The sequence below is a fragment of the Gymnoscopelus microlampas genome, assembly GCF_963454915.1.
Source record: "Gymnoscopelus microlampas genome assembly, chromosome: 2".
NCBI classification, from domain to species: domain Eukaryota; kingdom Metazoa; phylum Chordata; class Actinopteri; order Myctophiformes; family Myctophidae; genus Gymnoscopelus; species Gymnoscopelus microlampas.
In genome coordinates this window covers 14634167-14656168 of record NC_139939.1, presented here as the reverse complement: position 1 = coordinate 14656168, position 22002 = coordinate 14634167, and the positions used below count along the sequence as shown (strand labels likewise).

The following is a 22002-nucleotide window of genomic DNA, read 5'->3' as shown; positions in this document are numbered from 1 at the left end:
ATGCCCTTCATTAATCACTCATCATGTACATCATATTTTGTCTCTCAAGTTTCCTTGTTCCAGTGTTCCAGCATTTTATCCTTGACTTTTCCATGAGAAGCATTTAATATGTAATTATTACGTCTAATAAATCAAATCAAATCAAGTGTAGCTTGCAGTGGGTGTCTTTTTCTATTGTTACATGTGCATGCCTTGGACTTCTCATCAACAGAGAATACCTGATCACCTTAATGGAATCCACTAGCTACATTGCCAAACCAAACCATTGGTTTAGCTGGTAGAACTTGATCTCCTTCTGTCCTGAAGTAACACTGGCCCTCATTTATCAACGGAGCGTAAAAAACAGCTTATATTCTTCCATATATTCGGCTGTACACCAACGTCGAAGTCACATTAATCAACGAATCCTATACAGCCAATCCTAAAGTAAATCAGGTCGGAGCTTTGATAAATCTGACGTCTGAAAACGAGCGTCATTTAAATAACACGCCCTTAAATATTCTCAAAACGCCCCTAATTACGACATGAAGAACCATAATACGACCAAAAAAGCATGGAAAGCCAATAAGAAAGAGTTTCCCCCGCTCGCCTCACCTCACCTCTCTCTCTCTCTCTCTCTCTCTCTCTCTCTCTCTCTCTCTCTCTCTCTCTCTCTCTCTCATATACACACATACGCCGAACTGTGTCTTTCATGTAATCCGTAACGGTACAATCTTTGTCACGTAGGCAGGCTTGTAGCCTACATGAATGACATATTATGATACCAATCACATCGAATACGTTTGTATATTATTTTATTTAACCCATACCAAGCAGTGCGCGTTCGAGTTACACTAAATAAAGCAGTCATGTTCTCAGGTAGGCTTTCCCCCATGAGACTCGTGCGGGCTGCAGTGATCCCGTGCCGCCACGTTAATCACAATCAAGAGATTGGAGCGTCGGGTTTATATCCTTAACCCAGCCAGGTTGTAGCCTACATAACTCCATACCATAGGACAAGCTACTATAAGTTTGTAGACCTAACTGTCTATGAAAAGATGGTCGGGACTCCCGAAAATGCTCTCGCAGAAGCGCTCCTGCGCTCGTATCTCCATATTAAGGCACACAGTATAAGGCTTATTAGCCAAGGATCCTTTTAAACGTTCAAGCTTTTAAACAATTCAAGATCTGCTATTATAGGTGAAGAGGTTTGGTGTAGATGAGGGAAAAAAGAACAGACCAAGTGCAGAGTATTGAAGTGGTTAATTGTCTGAAAATACAATTTAACATGAATCCAACATTGAAAAGATAACGTGTAAACAAACAAAACAAACACAAAAAAACATTGATTTACACAAGCACTGATGCCAGTGCTGTCAAACGAGTCTATGAAGCTATCTATGAAATCTATGAATTCTTTTACACAATATGTAGTGGGGGTCCCTGATTCATCTTTCTCTCAGCTCAGCTGAAAAAACGTTGAAGACCCCTGATTTGGTGCAAAACTCCCTACAGCCGTTTCAAAAACATTCACACTTACACGCACCCAGGCCTCGCACGTTCACACTCTGCTCGATGAGATCGCAAAAATCTCCCCAAACAATGACATCATCATGGGGTCTGACTTGGATGAAAGCCCCACCTACAGAGGGTTGACAACAGTGAAGGAGAAGGGATTGAGCTTATATCCAGTTCCACTGTAGAATTTATTCTGAAACTCCACCCTTAGAGACAGAGAGACACAGAGGGATGAGGGGAAACAGAGAGATAATATTACTCTGTGTCCGATTGCACTGTGCGCGTTGTCAGGTGCTACTTCAGGTGGTGAGTGAGTGGTGTTGTGCCTGTGTGCGTGCATGTGTGTACGTGTGTGGGTATTCCTTTGAATGACAAATATTGAAAATAGCCGATCTACAAGCGCACAATGCCTCGCGATGCAATGCATTGTGAGATTGTAGATCTGCTATATTTAGCCATTTTTTAATTTAAATAAAACATTTGACAAAGTTTGACACATTGAAAACAGACATTTGCTACATTTGCCAAACGGAAATGCATGTATCTAATTCAGTGTGACCAGAGGCAGGGATAAAACCAGATGGGGTATCAAAAGCAGAGGGGTTGACCGCCCTCCCCCCAACCCACGTGTGTGTGTGTGTGTGTGTGTGTGTGTGTGTGTGTGTGTGTGTGTGTGTGTGTGATTGTCACCAGTGCAGACGGAGGGCGTGCAGGAAGGAAGACAGCCCCTCCATCACCAGGAGGATGGAGACGGTGAGCGTGGCAAAGAAGGAGAAGATGACCGCTAGGACTACAGATCCCACCATGCCTTGCCACGAGAGGGAGATCCGCATCACCATGACCCACAGCACCTCCGACAGCTCTGGAGGGGCATTACAACGCAAGGTATCATATCGTCGCTGTCGGGCAGAAACCTCTTATCTCCATATTCTAACTTTTTGTGTTTTTTTCGGTAAATTAATGCCCTACTTGATCATACTACAGCGTCACACAAAATGATCAAAAGCAGCAGATCCGCAAGCTTGTCGATCTGCTACTTTTGCTATTTGTGAATCCAGGAAAATTAACGGTTTTGGACATATGAGGTTTCCACCCGACAGAGACAATACATTGTTTATTTTCAAACAAGGAACCCCCGAATTGATATGTATTTGGCCATGTGCCAGGGACTCCCACAACAGAAAAAAGTTTTTTTCAACAAATTTCTGGATTTTTGACAGTATTTTTTTAAATAGCAGATCTACAAGATCACAAGGCATCGCATCGCCGTACAATAATAATAGGCCCATTATCTCTTTGGTTGAGTTAAATAAATCCTCTTCTGTAAGATCTTTTATGGTGGATATGTGTGCATAAGCATGCAAACACCACCACATTGTAAACATAACAATCACGTGAGCGCACTTGTACATTACTAGCGCAGTCTGCGCATGCGCGCGTGAGTGTGTGTGTGAATGAGGAACTTGCATGTGTGCGTTTGTGTGCGTGTGCGTGTGTGTGAGGAACTTACGTGCATGTGCCAGGCTAAGGGCCCACAGCCTGAGGTAGGAGGCAGTGTTGGAGACGCAGCCCAGACAGTACTCTATGGTGTGGATGGTCTGATGCATGAACACCTGCACCGCATCAAACACCTGCAGACCACAACCACACACTGCATCAAACACCACAACCACACCACATTGTGTGAGTGTGTTAGTAGGTGTGCATATCGCTACTTAGCCTGGGCAGCATATCTTTTCGTGTCTATGATCCGGTCGGGAGCGGAAGTAAAAAAAAAAAAAAAGTGGCGGGATGGGCAGAGCCGGAAAGACGTCTCACCCCAAAATAGGTCCGTCTTAATAAAATCCTTGATGCGGCATAGTTTAGCTTATTTTTTAAATGTAAATGTGCATGCACTATCCGGAGACTATTTAGCGTCTGTATTATCCCACGGGGAAATTCTATTCCATTTAAATAGGGATTGGGGAACCAAAACAAAGCGACACCGCAAAACTGGATGGGCAGAATCCGGAAAGAGGATTCTTTTTTCTTTCTTTTTTTCAGTAGGCGTGGCCTAGACCGGATCATATGGGTCTTTAGTAACGCATACCAGGCTTTCCTCCGAGGTGGAAAGACTGGTGACGCGAGGTTAATCGCTACTGTCGGGCAGAAACCTCTTATCTCCATATTCTGACTTGATGTGTTTTTTTTTCTCGTAAATGAACGCCCTACTGAATCATACTACAGCAGCGTCACACAAATGAATTAAAAGTAGCAGATCTACAAGCTCGAAATGCAGCGCTATCTGCTACTTTTGCTGTTTTTGAATGTGAATCCTGACAAGTACAGTAACAGTTTTGGACATATGAGGTTTCCACCCAACAGAGACGATATATTGTTTAACTTTAACTGCCAGAGTATATACAATAATATACCCCCTTTACTGCCAAAGATTTTGGTGTTTTATAACCTTTTCAAGTAGTCACAGAATATTTATCTCCAGTATGATTGATCCCCTGATGGTTGCTAATCACTGAGGGTTGTCAGGTGTGGTTTCACCAATGTCAACGAGGTCATCGCAACCTCGTTGACATTTGTTGTTTGATGTTTGAAAATAGCATGTTTCACTGAAAAATACATAGTAAAACCTTGGAAAATTTTGATTTTTTTGTCTGTTTATTTTTTAGCATTGAGGTGAACGGAGCAGCAAATCTTTGGATTGCGTTATCTCCTGGTTCCTTTGTGATAAATCTCGTTTTTCTCGTTGATGGCAGGCTGAGCCATAGCGGAGAAAAACAAGGTGTGAGTGTGTAAAGTGGGTGCATTTATATAATAGTGCATCCCTAGCTTGAACACCGCAAACTGAAAATGAAAACTAATGAAATAAAGACAACTAGTTTCTAGTGTTCCTATAAAGAAAAACATTTTAGTTCACTGAAATAAAAAACAAAAAACGAGGCTTTAGAAAAGAAGATAAGTAACTGAAACTGTATTGTGTGTTTACGAAACTAAGTAAAACTAAGCAAAATCATAGGGATGTACTATATGTGTCACAATGCCAGTTCTGAAAATCTATTGTTTTGAATGTAATGTTTAATCCAGTGGTTATAGCCAACAACAGGGTTAACCACTTAAACCCTCTAGACTTAATAAAGGGAACCTGAGTTGGATCTTGGGCCGATTTCTTCCCCTTCTATACCAAATCTCCTCACCAAAATTAGTCAATCTACAAGCTCACAACGCCTGTAGAGCTTGTAGATCTGCAATGTTTGGCTAATGTTCCTCCCCAAAAGTAATGCTGTGGTTCAAGTGTTTAGTGTTTGACCACCTCCTCTTGATCCTCTGTGTGCTCCTGCTGCCTCCCTCCTCCCTCCAGGTCTCCTTGCAGAGTATTAATGGAGCTGCTGTCTGTCATGGCTGGATGCTCTCCTCCCTGCAACACACACAAGTAAATACACTGTGCAGAGAACATGCTGGCATGAACACACACACATTTAAACATGCATGCTCGCACAATTACAAAATTACACAGCACGCACGCACGCACGCACACACACACACACACACACACACACACACACACACACACACACACACACACACATATAGAGGTCATGAGGTCATGGGCCAATGGTAGTGTTCTTCCTCAAGGCCGCAGGGCAATAGATTTACTATGAACTGGGGGCGGCCATAGCTGAGTGGTTAGTGAGCTAGCCTAACTGGGAAGCCAGAGGCCCTGCCAGCAATGTGTCGATGTGTGTCCCTGAGCAAGACTCTTAACCCCTAATCGCTCCCCGAGCGCCGTAGAATGGCGTTCACTAGTTGTTATAGGATGGGTAAATGCAGAGGACACATTTCACGTATGTGCAAAATATACAGTGACAAAAAAACACCCCAAGGAGTGGGACTATTTTATTTTGATGCGCCCATAAGCCATAACCTTGTGAAGCGCATCTTTCACAGTACAGATTGGCTGTACAATATCCACCCGGTCACACTTTCTTGACAAGTTTTGTAGAACTTTTTCAAAGTGGAGATATACTTCTGTGGCCTACTGTCACTGACAGAGTGCACAAGAAATATGTTCCTGATGATCGGTCAAGTTAGCCCATAGACCCCGCCACTCTTTGAGTGGACTGCTCCTCTTGGTCTGGTGTCATAATGTGAGCCTATGGCTTTTCACGGTCGAAGAAAAACCTGTCAAATCAGAGTCGGAGGTGGGGGTGGTCTAACGACAAGCCAATCAGCGAATATCTGCTAAAACAAGCTGTGCGATGACATCAGATGTAGGCGGATCCGTGGATCTCTTGTGATTGGTTTAGGGAAATTTGAATCCCCTCCCCCTGGTAATCACGGACACTGCAGCCAATGTCAGACTGAAGCTCCACGCAGCTTCAGGCTCATAATCAGGCTGCGGTCAAGTGGTTCGCCAGACAGACAGACAGACAGAAAAACAGACAGACAGACCTGCTAGGCCCCTGCAGAGCCACACTGTTAAAAAAACAAATGTCAGATGGTTCGAAACGCTGCCTTACCCTGATAGAGCGTCTATTCCTGTGACGGTAATAGAGGTAGAGGGGTTTCCCTAGCAACAAGACAGGAACTGATGCCATTGCCATGACAACCAACACCTTTTGGACAATCACCTGAAAAAAAAAATACATTGAGGATATCGTCCATGTCAGGTGGAAACCAGCGTTGAGTTGCGCCACGTTTTGATCTCGCCGCAAAGCGGGATGTTGCCTCCTGTAGTTCCAAACATTGGAACTTCCTCATTGAGAAAGAGAACTTCCGCATTCCATTCTTACAATGGGAGTCTATGCTAGTGACGTAACTCTCTCTCTATATTACGCTGGTGGAAACCTTGCATGTCCAAAACCGCTAAGGCCCAATTTCTTTCCAATATGGCTGCTGTGCATAGAGCCTATTGGGTCCAATATTTAGTTCAGTGACCATGAATCGTTCAGAAGCTGTGTTCACGTTCACTCTCATTGGAATCAATAGACTCCAACCTGCTTCCGGTCTCCTAAAAGAGCCGGCCACCTACTTCACACGGACACGGAAAGTAAACCCTGAGATGCCTTTCTTTTTTTTTGTCTTGGGTTGTAGTTATCGTTATAGTGCTCAGTGTGAACGGCCCTTTAGGCCCATTAAGACCGGGAACGCATCTTTGTCATTTTAGATTTATTTAAATAGCAGATCTACAAGCTCGCTACGAGCTTGTACATCTGCTATTTTTTTTTAATTGTGAAAAAAAAAATCTTTGAATATATATATTTAAAGCAAATCTTTGCTTCTGGGGGGTCCCTGGTACTAAATATTTTGAGATGGGTCAGGTCTTAATGGGTTAAATGAACACTGACGATCGTGGAGTGTTGTGTACCTGTCCGGGGTAGAGCGGAAGGTTGTCCTTGTTGTCGGTGAACAGGAGCATGTCGATGAAGTGGATGAGGAGACTGGGAGCCTTGTCCGAGTCCCTGGGAGCCAGCATCACCCACTTGTACATGATCATGAACACCAGGTACCCAAACAGGCTGAGCAGGAACACCAGCTGTGGCACCAGAACCAATACCACACTGCTCCACTGGCCACTGGGGCTGAGAGAGAGAGAGAGAGAGAGAGAGAGAGAGCACGAGAGAGAGCGCGCGCGCGAGAGAGAGAGAGAGAGAGAGAGAGAGAGAGAGAGACTATTAGGAAAATGTCTTACCCACTTTCAAGCTCGCCCTGTCCTTATCCATGGGCATGCAATTATAAAGTAGGAAATACATTTCATAATAATAAAAACATGTTTGAAAAAAAAAGCAAAATAGCTGATCTACAAGCTCACGATGTGACGCGTTGTGAGCCGTACAAAGTATAAAATAAGGTTAAAGTGGTTACACTGTTCCTCATTTTGCTGTGGACCCCCTGGAACTCCCTCAAGGACCCCACTTTGAGAACCACTGTACAGTCAAATATGACAGATGATTACTGGTGTCATGTGTTGACTGGTGTATTTAGGGAGGTTTTTAATACCTGTAGTTGAAGTAGGACAGTGAGACTCCGAAGGTCATGTGGATGACTCCTATTATAACAGACATCTTCATCTTGTAGGAGTTGAGGAAAGACAGGTGGTTGTTGGCTAGACGCCAGATCTAAGAGAGGAGAGGAGAGGAGAGGAGAGGAGAGGAGGTAATTACATCAAAAAGGAGAAAAATAACAACAGAAGAAATAGAAAAATAAATTTTTAAAAGAATGCATGATTACAAGTAAAGACACAAAGAAAAGAAAAGAAAAACAAGCAATAAAAGCAGTGAAAGAAGCTCTCATAACAAGTTAACAGAAGTGCGTGGCACGTGCATGCATGTGTGCGTGTGTTGAGCTGTATGGACACTGTCAGCAACAGACAAACACAGCTGACAGAATACACGGCCGCTGGATACTGACCGGGTCGATGCCGAATGGGTACGGCCCCTGGAACACTCCAGTGATGTTGGGGTCCAGAGTGAGGTACTGATTCTCTCGTAGGGTCTCATCACTATAGAAGAACACACACACACACACACACACACACACACACACACACACACACACACACACACACACACACACACACACACACACACACACACACACACACACACACACACAGATTATTGACTGGTAGAGATACTAACTAACTGGGGGCTGCTGTGCAGATCCTTGCTCAGACTGGCAGCCTATAACTCCAGGCCAAATCTGATTGATATCCTATCCAGATTGGAGTCGGGACTGGTTCTATGCAGTCTGAACAAGGCTAAGGAATGTGGTTCAAATCTGATCCTCAAAAATCAGTTTCCATGTTTGTTTTGTTGGGGGTTTTTTTCGCTGTTAAAACCTGATTCCAACCTGGATAGGCCAAAAATATGATTTGGGCTGCCAGTCTGAACTAGCGTCGCACACAGAAAATAGCGACTTGGACTTAACTCTTCCTTGGACCTACAGTACCTGTGGATTATACCAGGGACAAGTGACTTGACCTTTTTCTTTGCTCTTCTTCATGGATCTACTTGCGGATTGCAGTGTCAGTCTACTTTATGTGGTCGACACACACTGACATTTTGCACCTTAATCCCATGTACAACGCACTGACTTTTGTCTATTTTTTGGGTGTTTTTTTCTAGCACCTTAACTAACGTCCATAAGTATATCATGCACAGTATACATCTGCTGCTATGCTCACACACATTTATATCTTATCTCAGGTACCATGTGTAAATATGTAGATCATTTGATCTCTTTTCCCCCTTGCCCCCACCCCTTCTCCTTCTTCTTCCCTTTCTATTCTTTTCTATGGAAATAACGATACGGTGGGAACAATGCACGAAAATTAATTTCACCCACTTTTTACTTCAGTAAACCTGTGTTGTAACAATAAAGCTGATTCTGATTCTGATTCTGAATAGCTGACCTACAAGTTTGTAGGTCAGCTATCCACCCACCTTCCAACCGAACCAATAATTTTCTCTGATTATCTGGCGTGCGTGCGTGCGTGCGTGCGTGCGCGCGCGCGCGTACCTCCAGTTCATAGGTTGCAGATGCCACCCTGAGGGGAAGAGGCTGAGTCCTCTGCTGAAACACTCGTTGTAGATGGCCCCCGTGTAGACGGAGAACACACCCATCAGCAAGATCACATAGCGTCCACCGTGCACCACCTTCCACATCTACACACACACACACACACACACACACACACACACACACACACACACACACAGGGCGATTAGTCATAGTCGCGATTGACTGTCGGAACATATGAATACATTTTTCATTTCTGTTTGGCTTTTAGGCTTCATAAACAAAAGGTGCACAGGGCAGATATGACAAATACATAACATGATTTAATAACATATAAATTGTGGAAATGTGTGTGTGTGTGTGTGTGTGTGTGTGTGTGTGTGTGTGTGTGTGTGTGTGTGTGTGTGTGTGTGTGTGTGTGTGTGTGTGTGTGTGTGTGCGCGTGTGTGCGTGCGTGTGTGTGTGCGCCTCACCTCATGTGTGTTCTTCTGGTGTGTGTCCTGTAAGATCATCCAGAGAGCAGCCATGGCCATGAGCAGACCATGTCCCACGTCTCCAAACATCACCGCAAACAGGAACGGAAACGTCACTATCGTGTACACAGCTACACACACACACACACACACACACACACACACACACACACACACACACACACACAGCTATAGAATAACCATGGGACAGTATCCTTTGTGTAGACACTGGTTTTGCAATATGAATATAAATATTTAATTTGACAAGCATTTGCAGTTACCTCTCTCTGCATCGGGAGAGGACATAAAACTAACAGATTACTAACAGATTTACTTCTCCAAAGTGAGTGACACCCAAGTTCCACAACACCAGAGGGAGCAACTACGATCTGGTACCTCCCGAATTTAGCACAAACATGGGCAAAAATGGATACCAATCACTGGCTTCATTCAAAACTGGCCTGAAAAAGCATCTGTCAGCAAACTACAAGTAAAAGTCTATTGTAATGAGGGGTCATACACCTTTTCTCCTCAGTAAATATAACTATTTGTATTTGTTGATGACATGTATTGATGCGTTAATATTCTATACTCCCTTGATTAATTGAATACAGGACCACAATGGAAACAAGTACCCAGAACTTTTGTTTGTGTTTTCATTTTAGCCTACAGTAAAATGTTTTACTGTACCGCCGTGCTGTTTACATTTTTGACTAATAAAGTAGGCCTATTCAATTCAATTCAATTATATAGCTTTAATTTGAAAACCGTGGGTTTCGCCGTGGCGGTACCTGGGTTGACCTCCCTGTACTTGGCGACTCCGTACGTGTCCACGATGCTCTGGAAGGCGGCAGTGAAGGAGTTGGTGGCGAACAGTGTGGGAGGAGAGCATGGCGACGGCAGGCGGTTAAAGAAGGAGTCCACAACGCTCACACTTCTCCTCTGAGTGAGAAACACATGAGAGAGAGAGAGAGAGAGAGATTAATTGATATTAGCTGCATTTTTTAGGACCAAAAGGAAAATTCTTGTCCGAAACCGAAAATGAGTGCAGAAACATAATTGCGAGACACTTACTGTAATGTAATTTAAGCAGTAGACGACCATGCCCCCCACCTGGTCACAATGTATGTCCTGTCAAGTGACGTGTCTCGCAATGCATAGCTAGGCTGGTCACACAATCGGATGACTACAGTATAACCATATGTGCTGTAACAGCCTACCATGTCAGTGCCGGCCACAGATGCACAGGACTCACGCAAAAGCATTTCACTTATGTGTTGACTAAAGTCATGCTACCAACAACAAGTGGACTGTACTTATTATACTTCATTGTTGTTATACTTTGGAAACAAATGCCCATTTAACATTGAGGGAGAACGCTGGATTTAAATATTCAAACAGTGCGTAGAACCACGTTCAAAGATGATTGCCTTAAGAATGGTGTGCTCCGCCTCCTTCTAAGAGCGCAGAACTCCGCCAATCTCAAGCAGGCCGGGTTGTCTGTAAATTTCAATGACAGTTGATAAGACCTAAAGTTTATATATTAAAATATGTTAAATGTTATTTTATTCAACATTCTCATTTGTTATTTATAATTATTATTCAAATAAAAGTTACTTATACTAACAATAAAATACACTAATCCTATATTAAATTGGCTTAAGGGAGGACAAGCGGGTGGTGGACCACGCCAGAGCCGTATAAGGAGAGTTGCGCCAGAGTTGCATCGGGCCAGTCTGAGGAGCCGAATAGTGACAAAGCCCTGAAAAAAAGTCAGGTAACTGTATAGACTCCGTTTCACTAATAGAAAACAGGAAAAGTCCCAAGATTCTCTCTCTCTCTCTCTCTCTCTCTATGTCTCTCTCTCACCGTGCCTGCTATCAGTGCAGTGTGCAGCAGCAGCAGCTTCCTCACAGGACACCAGACCTCTGCTATCAGACACTTGTCAGTGATGGAGGGACTGCACAGGTTCAGCACCGCATGGACCGCCTTGTACTTCCCCACACACACCTGAGACAACACCACAAACACACAGTTACTGTACAACACAACATACTGTAATACAACACAACGCCAAACACAGTTACAACTCAACACTACAAACACAGTTACTATCATGTACAACACCACACCACAGACACACACAGTTACTCTACAACACAACATAATACAACACAACGCCACAAACACAGTTACAACTCAACACTACAAACACAGTTACTATACTGTACAACACCACACCACACCACAGACACACACACAGTTACTCTACAACACAACATAAAACTACAAACAGTTAGTATACGACACAACACAACACAACACAACTCAACACAACTCAACACAACACAACACAACACAACACAACACAACACAACACAACACAACACAACACAACACAACACAACACAACACAACACAAACACAAACACAACACAAACACAACACAACAATCACAGTTACCACAAACAATTACAACACAACACAACAGCCAAGGTGGACAATTAGGTGATGAGATGTATCAGACTTTATTGAATGCTGGGGGTTAAATAAAGTCTAATGTTTCCGTAAAGTCTCAGTCTATCTGTGATGATTAATCATGCATTATATATATATAACAATTAATCTATATTTGTGACAGTGATGATTCTGCTTGACATTAGCGAGGACAGATATATATGAGATAATGTACAGTATCTGTGATACACAGACAAGGTCATGCAATGCGTCCTGACCTTCCACTGTGGGAGGACATACACACAGCGCGACAGCACCTCCTGCAGGTAGCACTCGGTCTGTGACAGCACCTGGAGACGACCCAAATAAAAACACATCTTTTTAAACATTATTTCGAGGCACCTCTGTTTTATGGACAAGAAAGACGGTAATTCAGATGATTTTGATTCATATTACATTGCATGAACGGGTCTAAAGGGGTCGTTCAACCCTTGATTACAGATCAAATGAGCTGTTCCTACCCACAATACTGAGACATGAGTAAAGATTGTTTTCCTCACTGTTGTAATGTCCACAATTCTGCTCTGCAGGCCTTGCAAGATCTCCTCTCTCTCTGCCATACTCTCTGGATAGATGAATGTATGTGTGTGGAAACTACAGTACCAGAGAGAGAGAGGGAGAGAGAGAGGGAGAGAGAGAGAGAGAGAGAGAGAGAGAGAGAGAGAGAGAGAGAGAGAGAGAAATAGAAAAAGACAGGTTATAGACAGACTTAACCACTTTCAACCTGGCCTCCCTATGTTGGGGAACATTTTCATTCCTAATTGTGCCAGATCTCACCACTTTTGAATTATAAAACAGGGCAGAAATGTATGGGGAAAATATATATTTATATTATATATATATATATGAAGATACAAAGTTTCTGCCCAACAGTGACGATGTAAGAGTCTTTCTTTGACGGGACAATTCTTGAAAGGAATAAATTGAGTTGTGACGAACCAACCACAGATCTTCTTGACTTTCTGACCAATGGTCTCGCCCCAGTAGGAGATGAGGAAGACGGTCCACTGGACCATCTCACCCTGGGATTGGTGGAAAAAAACAGAATCATTCAAAAGTGTGCTCCGCCTCTGAGGAGCACACTTTTCTAGTTAAAAATGGATTCAGTGATGGAATGTTATTATATCATTTGTGTTATATCACAGGTGTAAAATCCTCAGTTTTGTACAAATTGCATCATGGGTCTGAACTCAGAGAGTGTATAAATGTAACCAAACGGACCCTTACGAGTCCATTTGGTTCCATTTCTTCACTCTGAGTTAAATGAACAGTGAGCATTGTACAGTGCGGAGGTGGTTTGCAGTGTGACAGTTTTTTGGAGGTGTGTCGTACCGTCTCTGGGACCTCCAGCCTCTCCTCCATCTCTCGGAAGTCCACGATGATGTAACCGCGACACGCCCGCCATAGCAACCGCTCGAAGGCGGGGACTCTCCATGGGTGAACTACACCGGCTAAAAAACTTGGGTCAGATACAATGGAACATTGTGGATCATCAGTCTTCACACTTATTACATTTAAGTACAAAAATGCCATAGAACATTGAAAAAAAATGTTATTAATGTTATTAATGACACTTATGCTGCGTTCACACTGGCAGCTACAAAAGATACAAAACTGCAAAGCGACGCACTGTATCTGTCCGAGTAAGGATAATTCCTTTTAACAGGTCGTGCATGAAAGTCCTTGCGGTCTTGTTTCCAATGAGAACCTGTGAGCAATTGAGAGTTAAGAGTCTTGCTCAGGGACAAATTTCATTTCATCGACACATATGCTGGTGTGGCCTGGAATCGAACCTGGGGCAACCAGGGCCTCTGGCTCCCTAGGCGGGCTCACTAACCACTCAGCTATGGCCGCTATGGCCATATAGCTATGGCCGAGTCACTGTTGAAGTGTTGATCAACATGCTCGTTGACACCATCAAGCCTGCCTCTGACGAACAAGAAAAAATATGAAGGAAAGTAAAGCCTGGGGTCAAAAAGAACATGGAACGAGCAGACGGAAATAATTATTTTCCCCTTATTACAAGCAGGAATTGTGTGGAGAGCGAAGGTGAGTGGAATTAAACAACGTTTTGTCATCTTGTAGCTTTGTAGTGGAAGCCAGTTCAACTTGGATTAGCTTTGTAGATTTTGTAGAAGCTACAAACGTCGGGCGTCACTTTGTATCTTCATGTCGCTGGCTTCCAATGAAAATGAATTGCTTTGAATCTGTCAGTGTGAACACAGCATTAGGACGTATTAGTCCTGATATTCTATTGATCATAGTGTAATGACAGGAGTAAAGTATGGTGCCAGTGTTCCAACCTGAGACGTATGTCTTGTCCATGTTCCAGAAGAGAAGAGGTCTCCAAAGACGGGGGCGGAGGAAGTGGGGCCTACAGACACGCACGTACGCGCGCACACGCACGCACGCACGCGCACACACGCACGCACGCACGCACGCACGCACGCACACACACACACACACACACACACACACACACACACACACACATTAGGACGTTAAGATGTTAAAATAGTGTTAATTATCACACTTTGACGCATGCCTTCATCAAACAATACCCATAGTTAAAATGAAAATACACGTCCCTAAATGTCATACATGGCTAGCCTCTTTCAGAGCCATGCATTTTTTTTTAATGGTATTCGTGTGGGGCTCATTTGCTGTGTTACAAAATATGTCTTTTTCATTGATAGAAAAAACATAATCCAGGAAGTGGCAATTGGTACCTGTAAACCAATGAGGTGGTGTGTATGGATGAGAACCCCTCGGTATTGGCTGAGCCAGGTCAGCTGACTCCTCAAACTGTCCCTATTCGTGGATACCTGTACATGCACACATACACATTAAAATCCTGATTTAACTCTGAGAGTGTAGAAACCGACCCTCATTTGGTCCATTTCACTGGGCAAATTGTGTTCATTGGAGCACCCGGCCAAGTCGGATGCACAGTGGAGGATTCAAACCCCAGTCTCTACATTCATAAACCTTGCATCACCAGGCTTTCAATTCCAAATTGATGTGATACGGTCTAGGCCACGCAGGCCCCTACTAATATCTGTATCCAGCTGGTCGCCGGATTGTTATTGTTCTCCCACGAGTGCCGAATAGTCTCGTCTCGCCAGTTGTTACGAGTTATAATGAAACATAGACATACCAAATGAATTATACCAAGAAGTATTTGAAGGAACTAGCCTGATTCATACAATTTCAGAGTTGTATAGGTACAGTAGGCCCCATACCACTATGACAACCCTGGTTTCTGAGGGAATTATTCTTGGGAGCACAGACTATATCCGTATATGCGCTGATTCTCACTAGACGGGATCAGAAAACTGTTAATGAGTTGATCCCAATCAGAACTTTACCTCTGCACCACCACTCCCTCTCTCAATCATTCTTGTCTCCATCAACCTCTCTTTTCACACACACACACACACACACACACACACACACACACACACACACACACACACACACACACACACACACACACACACACACACACACACACACACACACACACACACACACACACACACACACACACACACACTACCTCTCTGAGTTCTCTAGCCAGACGTTCACTCTCCTCTTCTATGGCCAACAGCTCTCGAGGCTGGGGGGCAGAAGGGGCGGGGCTTGGATCAGGCAGCGAGCCAATGAGAGGAGGCGACAGGGAGCGGCTGACTTCCTGCTCGAGGAACGCTGTAGGAAAGCAGAGGGAAGCAACAGAATGAGAGGTAGTCTCATATGGTCAGCATGTCTGGGTTTTGCCAAAGTCTCTGATAGGCTGGTCTGAAATGGAATTCTGTGGTTTGTCTAAGGATTGGACCAAGGATTGGTTGGTGATTGGATTGAAGTTTGAAATGACCAAACCTGCCATGTCATTTAGGCCCACCTCTGAGATGTTGAGTGAGTAGACCGAAATGGTGGTATCTTTTAATAACCAGCAGAGTCTCCTATAGAGACTCTTTGAGTCTTTGAGTCTCCTATACTGACCGATGACCCGGTCATCAAATTATTGGCTCAGGAATGCGACAAGAACAAAAACATCTCATCATTGATTAAAGGGTCTACACCATGAATTTTAACTTTTTCTTCATTTTTGTGTGTTTTTGGTCTCCCCCACCTCTCTTCTGTTCCAACAAATACCCGACTTCGAGCATGCAGGCTTTCATAGGCTATCTGTGGTTTTCATGTAAATTGGTCTGAAAACAGTCCGTCAGATTTGTTCCCCCACCCTACGTCACGTCTGGGAACAATTCCTCCCGTTTTTCAGTTCTAACCACACAAAAAAAATCCAAAAAAAAATATATATTTTTTTTTTCTTTTTTTTTTTTTTTTTTTCTTTTTTTCTTATTTTTTTTTTTTACTTTTTCCACACAGAACCAGGACATGACATGCATACAAACTGGCTCAATAGCGCCCCGTGCCAAACAGGACAATGTGGTATTGCAGGTGAAAGTGCTTTATAAGCCAGAGAGAAGTTAGTTGGAATGAGTATATCTGAGGCTTGATTTAGGCTGAAACCTTTTGAAAAACGTTTGAGGGACATAAACAATATGATATCAAATATTATTATTATTTTTTAAATTCATGGTGTAGCTCCTTTAAAAATAAGTCATTTTTTGGTGAACTACTCCTTTAACCCTATTTTATACTTTGGCTATTCAAAAATAGCTGATCTACAAGCTCACAGCGAGTCACGATGATCTGCTATTTTCAATCAATGTTGAAAAAACGGGGGTCCCTGGCACAACATCATTTCAATGGGGATCCGCAGCTAAATCAATTTGGGGTTCCTTGACATGAAAAAGTTTGAGAACCTCTGCACTGACGGTACTATTTAATACATTTTCAGTCTACACGTTGTGTCTCAGAGGTGGACCTTGGATAGTTAGAAAATCCTGGACAACTTACACTGTAACTCAGTGGTTATGATGTCTATTGGTTGCTAATTTGAAAGGTGCTAACACGCCTCACTCACAGAAGGTCTTCTCCAACTCCTCACATCGCCTCACTTCGCTCACAAACTTCCTCTGGAACAAACTGACATGGGCGTTCAACTGAGAGAAGAGGGTAAAAGTAACCAGAGAACAAGAGAGAGAGAGAGAGAGAGAGAGAGAGAGAGAGATAGAGAGAGAGAGGTGAATAGAGAGAGGGCGATATGAAGAGAATGAAAAGAAATAAATGTGCTTCACAAAACAATATAAATGAGATACATACAAACAGATCTATAAAGTACTGTACAGTGTACAGTAATCCCTCTTCTGTGTGTCTCTCTCTCTCTCTCTCTCTCTCTCTCTCTCTCTCTCTCTCTCTCTCTCTCTCTCTCTCTCTCTCTCTCCACACACGCACGCACGCACGCACGCACGCACGCACGCACGCACACCCACCCCCACCCACCCACACACACACACACACACACACACACACACACACACACACACACACACACACACACACACACACACACACACACACACACACACACACACACACACACACACACACACACACACACACACTCCCCCCAAAAATGTCCACAGTGTTTCACTGTCAACACTTACAGTAACTGTTTTGTTGCAGCCTTTTACTTGGACCTTTTTACAGGTCTTCATGGGAGAGGAGCGTGGTGGTTATAGTAAAAAAGTGTTCATTTAACTCTGAGAGTGTACAAATATAATGGTTACATTTGAACACTCTCAGAGGTAAATCAACATTAGATTAGATACTAGATAATACAATTCTGACCTATTTAATATACCCTTAGTACCTGACGCCGATGGGTCACAAACCACTAACAGAGAAACACTGGAGTGTTAACGAGCCACGAAAAGGCAACCATAGCGCCACCTGAACTGGATTGTCTCCTAATTACAGTGAAGATGGAGGAAGCAACTCACATCTCTGAACTCCACCAATCCCAGTTCTCCCAGCTCGCTCACGCAGTTGTAGGCCGATCCTGATTGGAGGAACAGCTGGACCAGACACACCTCCTCGCTCCGGAACAGTGTTCCCATGTCAGCTACCTGGAGGAGAAAAACAGTCGCCAAGCCAACACAAATGTTTTTTTTCTGAGAGACCATTTTCTAGTCTTTAATTTAAGTTCAAGTTAATTTATTTGTTGCTAAATTACCTGGCTAAGTGATAGTTTGTCCGTTTGATAAAATTCTCCCTCTTGCAAGTACGGCTATTTAGTAGAGGCTGGCGAGATGCAGACAATCGACTGACTATCAGTCGTCAAAGAGGCAGACAGAGGAACAGAGAGGGGGGGGGGGGGGGGGGCAAGGAAGGACGTAATTACAAACACATGAATCCAAATGTAGCTCATGTGACTGGAGGCGGGTGACACGGTAATTTAGTTTAGGACAGTGACTCTCAACCTTTTGAATTTCAAGGACCCTCAGTTTGAAATGCATCAGGCCACAGGCCTCCATTTGATACAAAAAATGGAACCGCAATCTACTGTAAAATTGTGTTGATTTATCTCTGAGTGTGTACAAATGGAACCAAAGTGAGAGGTGGAGCTATGGCGTCATCGGTTCAGGAAAGATGCGTATTTAAGTGTACACACGGAGACGCAAGGGTGGCGTCTTCAGAGTTATTCACTCTGGGGCCCGGTTTTAAAGAATTGCGTATTCACGGACCCAAAATGCCGGCTCCGTGTGGACGAAGCGTCTAAACGATTAAAAACCGTTGCGGATACACCTTAAAACGTCTCTGTGTAGAAGTGGCCTAAATCAGTTTAATTCTTTGCATAGTTACTGCACTTTGGCTTTGTTGTACCCAAGCCTTCACTTCCTTCTCTTCAAGTATTTTCTTCCTCCAACTTATTCCCCAACTCCTGTGCCTGCCTGACTGTGGTGTACTCAGTAATCATCATCTAATGGCGTACATCTCAATCACTTCATGAATTTTATTAATGCAATCAGTGACACCAGTATCTGTTGTTTAAATGGCATGCTGTGAGGTCTGGTGGTGGTATAAGTAATTGATGTTGTGACGTACCGTGACGTCACCAGCTGACGTCACCATGGAACATGTACCTCCTTAACAAGGTACGGCTGATGATGTCACGGAACATCACAAATGATCTTTATATTGCGCCACCAGACCTCACAAGCATTGCCATTCGAACAACAGAGACACAAGGCAAAAGGAGACCGTGGCAGAGCTTCACAAAGCAGATATGAACATCTTCCTGCTTTGTCTCAGCACCTCGTGAAGTATCTGAGAGGCGGACACCATGAACTATGTGGGCCGGCTGGCAGGCCATGTGCTTCTGACCGTCAAGGAGCTGTATGATGGCATCAACCAGGCAACACTGTCGGGCTGCATCGACGTGGTGGTGGTCCGCCAGAGAGATGGGACATACCTGTGTTCACCCTTCCACGTGCGTTTTGGCAAGCTGGGCGTGATACGCTCCAAAGAGAAGGTAGTCGACATCGAGGTGAACGAAGAGCCTGTGGATCTCTACATGAAGCTTGGGAACAAAGGAGAGGCCTTTTTTGTCCAGGAAGCACCTGGTATTGTCCCAGCCCACCTGGTCACCTCCCCCATCACCACAGAGGATCACCAGATCTGGAAGTCGGAGGTGGGGGACATGGAGGACGATTACCTGGCCGACACAGAGGAGGACCCACCCGAGCCCACCGCCCAGAACACCGGCACCGGCAAGAAGAAGAGACGCCGTAAGAAGCACAGAGGAGACCCGAGACAAGAGGAGCTGGCTCCACCCAACGCAGCTAATGTACCTGTTGCCATTGCTGCTACAACCCCTGCTCCAGTTCCTTCCCGGCAGATCAAGGAGCTGATCAAGGAGTTGAGCTCCGATGAAGAGGATTCAGCACACTCGTCAAGGTTATTATGGGACATGAATTCCAAAACTGTGTCTGTAGCCAGACACAACCTAGACAATTATTCCTTTTCTGATAGCGGGTGGTATGCAGCCGAGAGGCATGGCTTCTTGACTCAGAATTCCTCTTCCAAGAGTGATTCAGAGTTGCTGGTGAGGCCCTTGGAGAGCATGATCAGAGATGAATCCCTCATGCAATGGATCTGGGGAGAGTTCCCGGAGTCAACCAGGGTCGCTAAGAAGGAGAGACAGGAGCTACCAAAAGCTGTAATAATCACCCCTCCAGAGAACGTCCACATCATCCTGAGTTCTGAGGCCATGGAGAACATGGCCATGGCAGGGGATCCCATAAGTGAAGATGTCAGCATCACTACTGTAATGCCTACCAGTGCAGCACTGATGCCTGACAGCTCCGCAACATCCCTCGATCCTGTTATCCACTCAGACCCCCTGGATGTTCTGCCAACGACCTCAACCCTGACAGACAGCCTCGAGATGCACTCTGGGACACAGTTACACCAGCCAGTGGGCAGTGTGGCAGTCGACAGCATCACAGAGTGTCTGTCTGACTCGACCAGTGACCTCACCGATGTTGCATTCTCTCTCTGCGGGGGCCTTAGCAAGAACACGGAAATACCCAATGAAATGTTCATGGCACATATCATTACCTATAATACATTTGCTGAAAATCCAGCAATCATGTCTAATCCCAATCTGGTAGTAAGGATAGGAAATAAATACTATAACTGGACGCTAGCTGCTCCGTTGAGGTCAAGTCTACAGGCCCTTCAGAGGAATTTACCAAAGGCTACAGAAGAAGCCGGGGTGAAGGAGAAACTGCCAAAGAATTCAAGATTAGGAGGTCGCTGGTTCTGGCAAAAAAAGAGGGAGGATAGAACAATCGAGCAGTCGGAAACCAAGCTGGAAACTAAGGAGGCGTCTCAGCTGGGGGAGGGAAGACCTTCTGTGTCTGAGGAGAATCTGGTCTTACCACGTAATGAAGCATCATACCTGTCCAGTGACGAGGCAGACCAGGAAGTGAGCGTCGTTTCCGGTCAAGAGAGGCTGCAGCCACAGGAGCCTCCGACCCAGCCAAGATCAGAGGAGAGGCAAAGCTACAAGTCGCTATGCCTCTCTTCCGATCAGATAACCAGTCTGAAGCTGAACGAAGGGGAGAACAAAGTGACTTTCAGCATCACCACGCAGTACCAGGGCACGGCCCGCCTCGAGGGCACCATCTACCTGTGGAACTGGGACGACAAGGTTGTCATTAGCGACATCGACGGCACCATCACCAAGTCGGATGTGTTTGGACACATCCTGCCACAGCTAGGGAAGGACTGGACCCAACAGGGGATCGCCAAGCTCTACCACTCAGTAGCTGAGAACGGCTACAAGTTCTTGTACTGCTCTGCGCGGGCCATCGGCATGGCGGACCTGACACGTGGCTACCTGAAGTGGGTTAACGACGAAGGCGTTACCCTCCCCAAAGGCCCGCTCATGCTGTCCCCCAGCAGTCTGTTCTCTGCTTTCCACAGGGACGTCATTGAGAAGAAACCTGAGATCTTTAAGATCGAATGTCTTACGGACATCAAGAACCTTTTCCAGCAAAACAAGCAGCCGTTCTATGCTGCCTTCGGGAATAGAACTAATGACGTGTTTGCCTATAAGGCGGTGGGAGTCCATGAGGGCAGGATCTTTACAGTCAACCCCAGGGGAGAGCTGATTCAGGAGCAGACCAAGGGCAACAAGTCCTCCTACAGTAGGCTGAGTGAGCTTTTGGAGCACGTTTTCCCGCTGCTAGGTAAAGAGCAGAATGAGGCCTTTGTCCTGCCGGAGTACAGCTGGTTCAATTACTGGAGACTGCCCATACCTGAGTTCAACCCTGACGAACTGCTCTGATCCACAGGGAGAGAGGACAGATCAACACACACACACACACACACACACACACACACACACACACACACACACACACACACACACACACACACACACACACACACACACACCACTGGCCCTTCCAACACTTCCATGGCTCTTCACGGGTCCAAAATGACGGAACCGAACCCTAATTGACACGTGAAACTTGTTCCGAGATCCGATTGGTTCCGAATTTATTTTTTAGATGACGAACCC

General features: G+C 44.7%; 2 protein-coding genes across 2 annotated transcripts; one reads left to right on the top strand and one right to left on the bottom strand.

Annotated features, from left to right (window-relative positions):
- Nucleotides 1–1621: 1621 nt before the first annotated feature.
- tcirg1a (T cell immune regulator 1, ATPase H+ transporting V0 subunit a3a) lies at nt 1622–18028 on the bottom strand (the record flags this gene model as incomplete). The annotated part of the gene is made up of 21 exons (XM_084069893.1): nt 1622–1703; nt 2188–2359; nt 3008–3128; nt 4805–4909; nt 6012–6122; nt 6860–7073; nt 7492–7610; nt 7903–7993; nt 9013–9158; nt 9486–9616; nt 10277–10427; nt 11355–11495; nt 12221–12292; nt 12503–12596; nt 12942–13024; nt 13335–13461; nt 14306–14376; nt 14732–14827; nt 15562–15710; nt 16993–17071; nt 17912–18028. The coding sequence occupies 21 exons, from the start codon at nt 18026–18028 to the stop codon at nt 1622–1624; spliced, it is 2472 nt and encodes an 823-aa protein (XP_083926019.1).
- Nucleotides 18029–19251: 1223 nt separating this feature from the next.
- LOC311054018 (phosphatidate phosphatase LPIN2-like) lies at nt 19252–21765 on the top strand (the record flags this gene model as incomplete). Its single annotated transcript, XM_084069881.1, has 1 exon — nt 19252–21765. Exon 1 carries the CDS (start codon nt 19255–19257, stop codon nt 21763–21765), a length of 2511 nt encoding a protein of 836 aa, XP_083926007.1. The 5' UTR covers nt 19252–19254.
- Between the last annotated feature and the right edge of the window lie 237 nt (nt 21766–22002).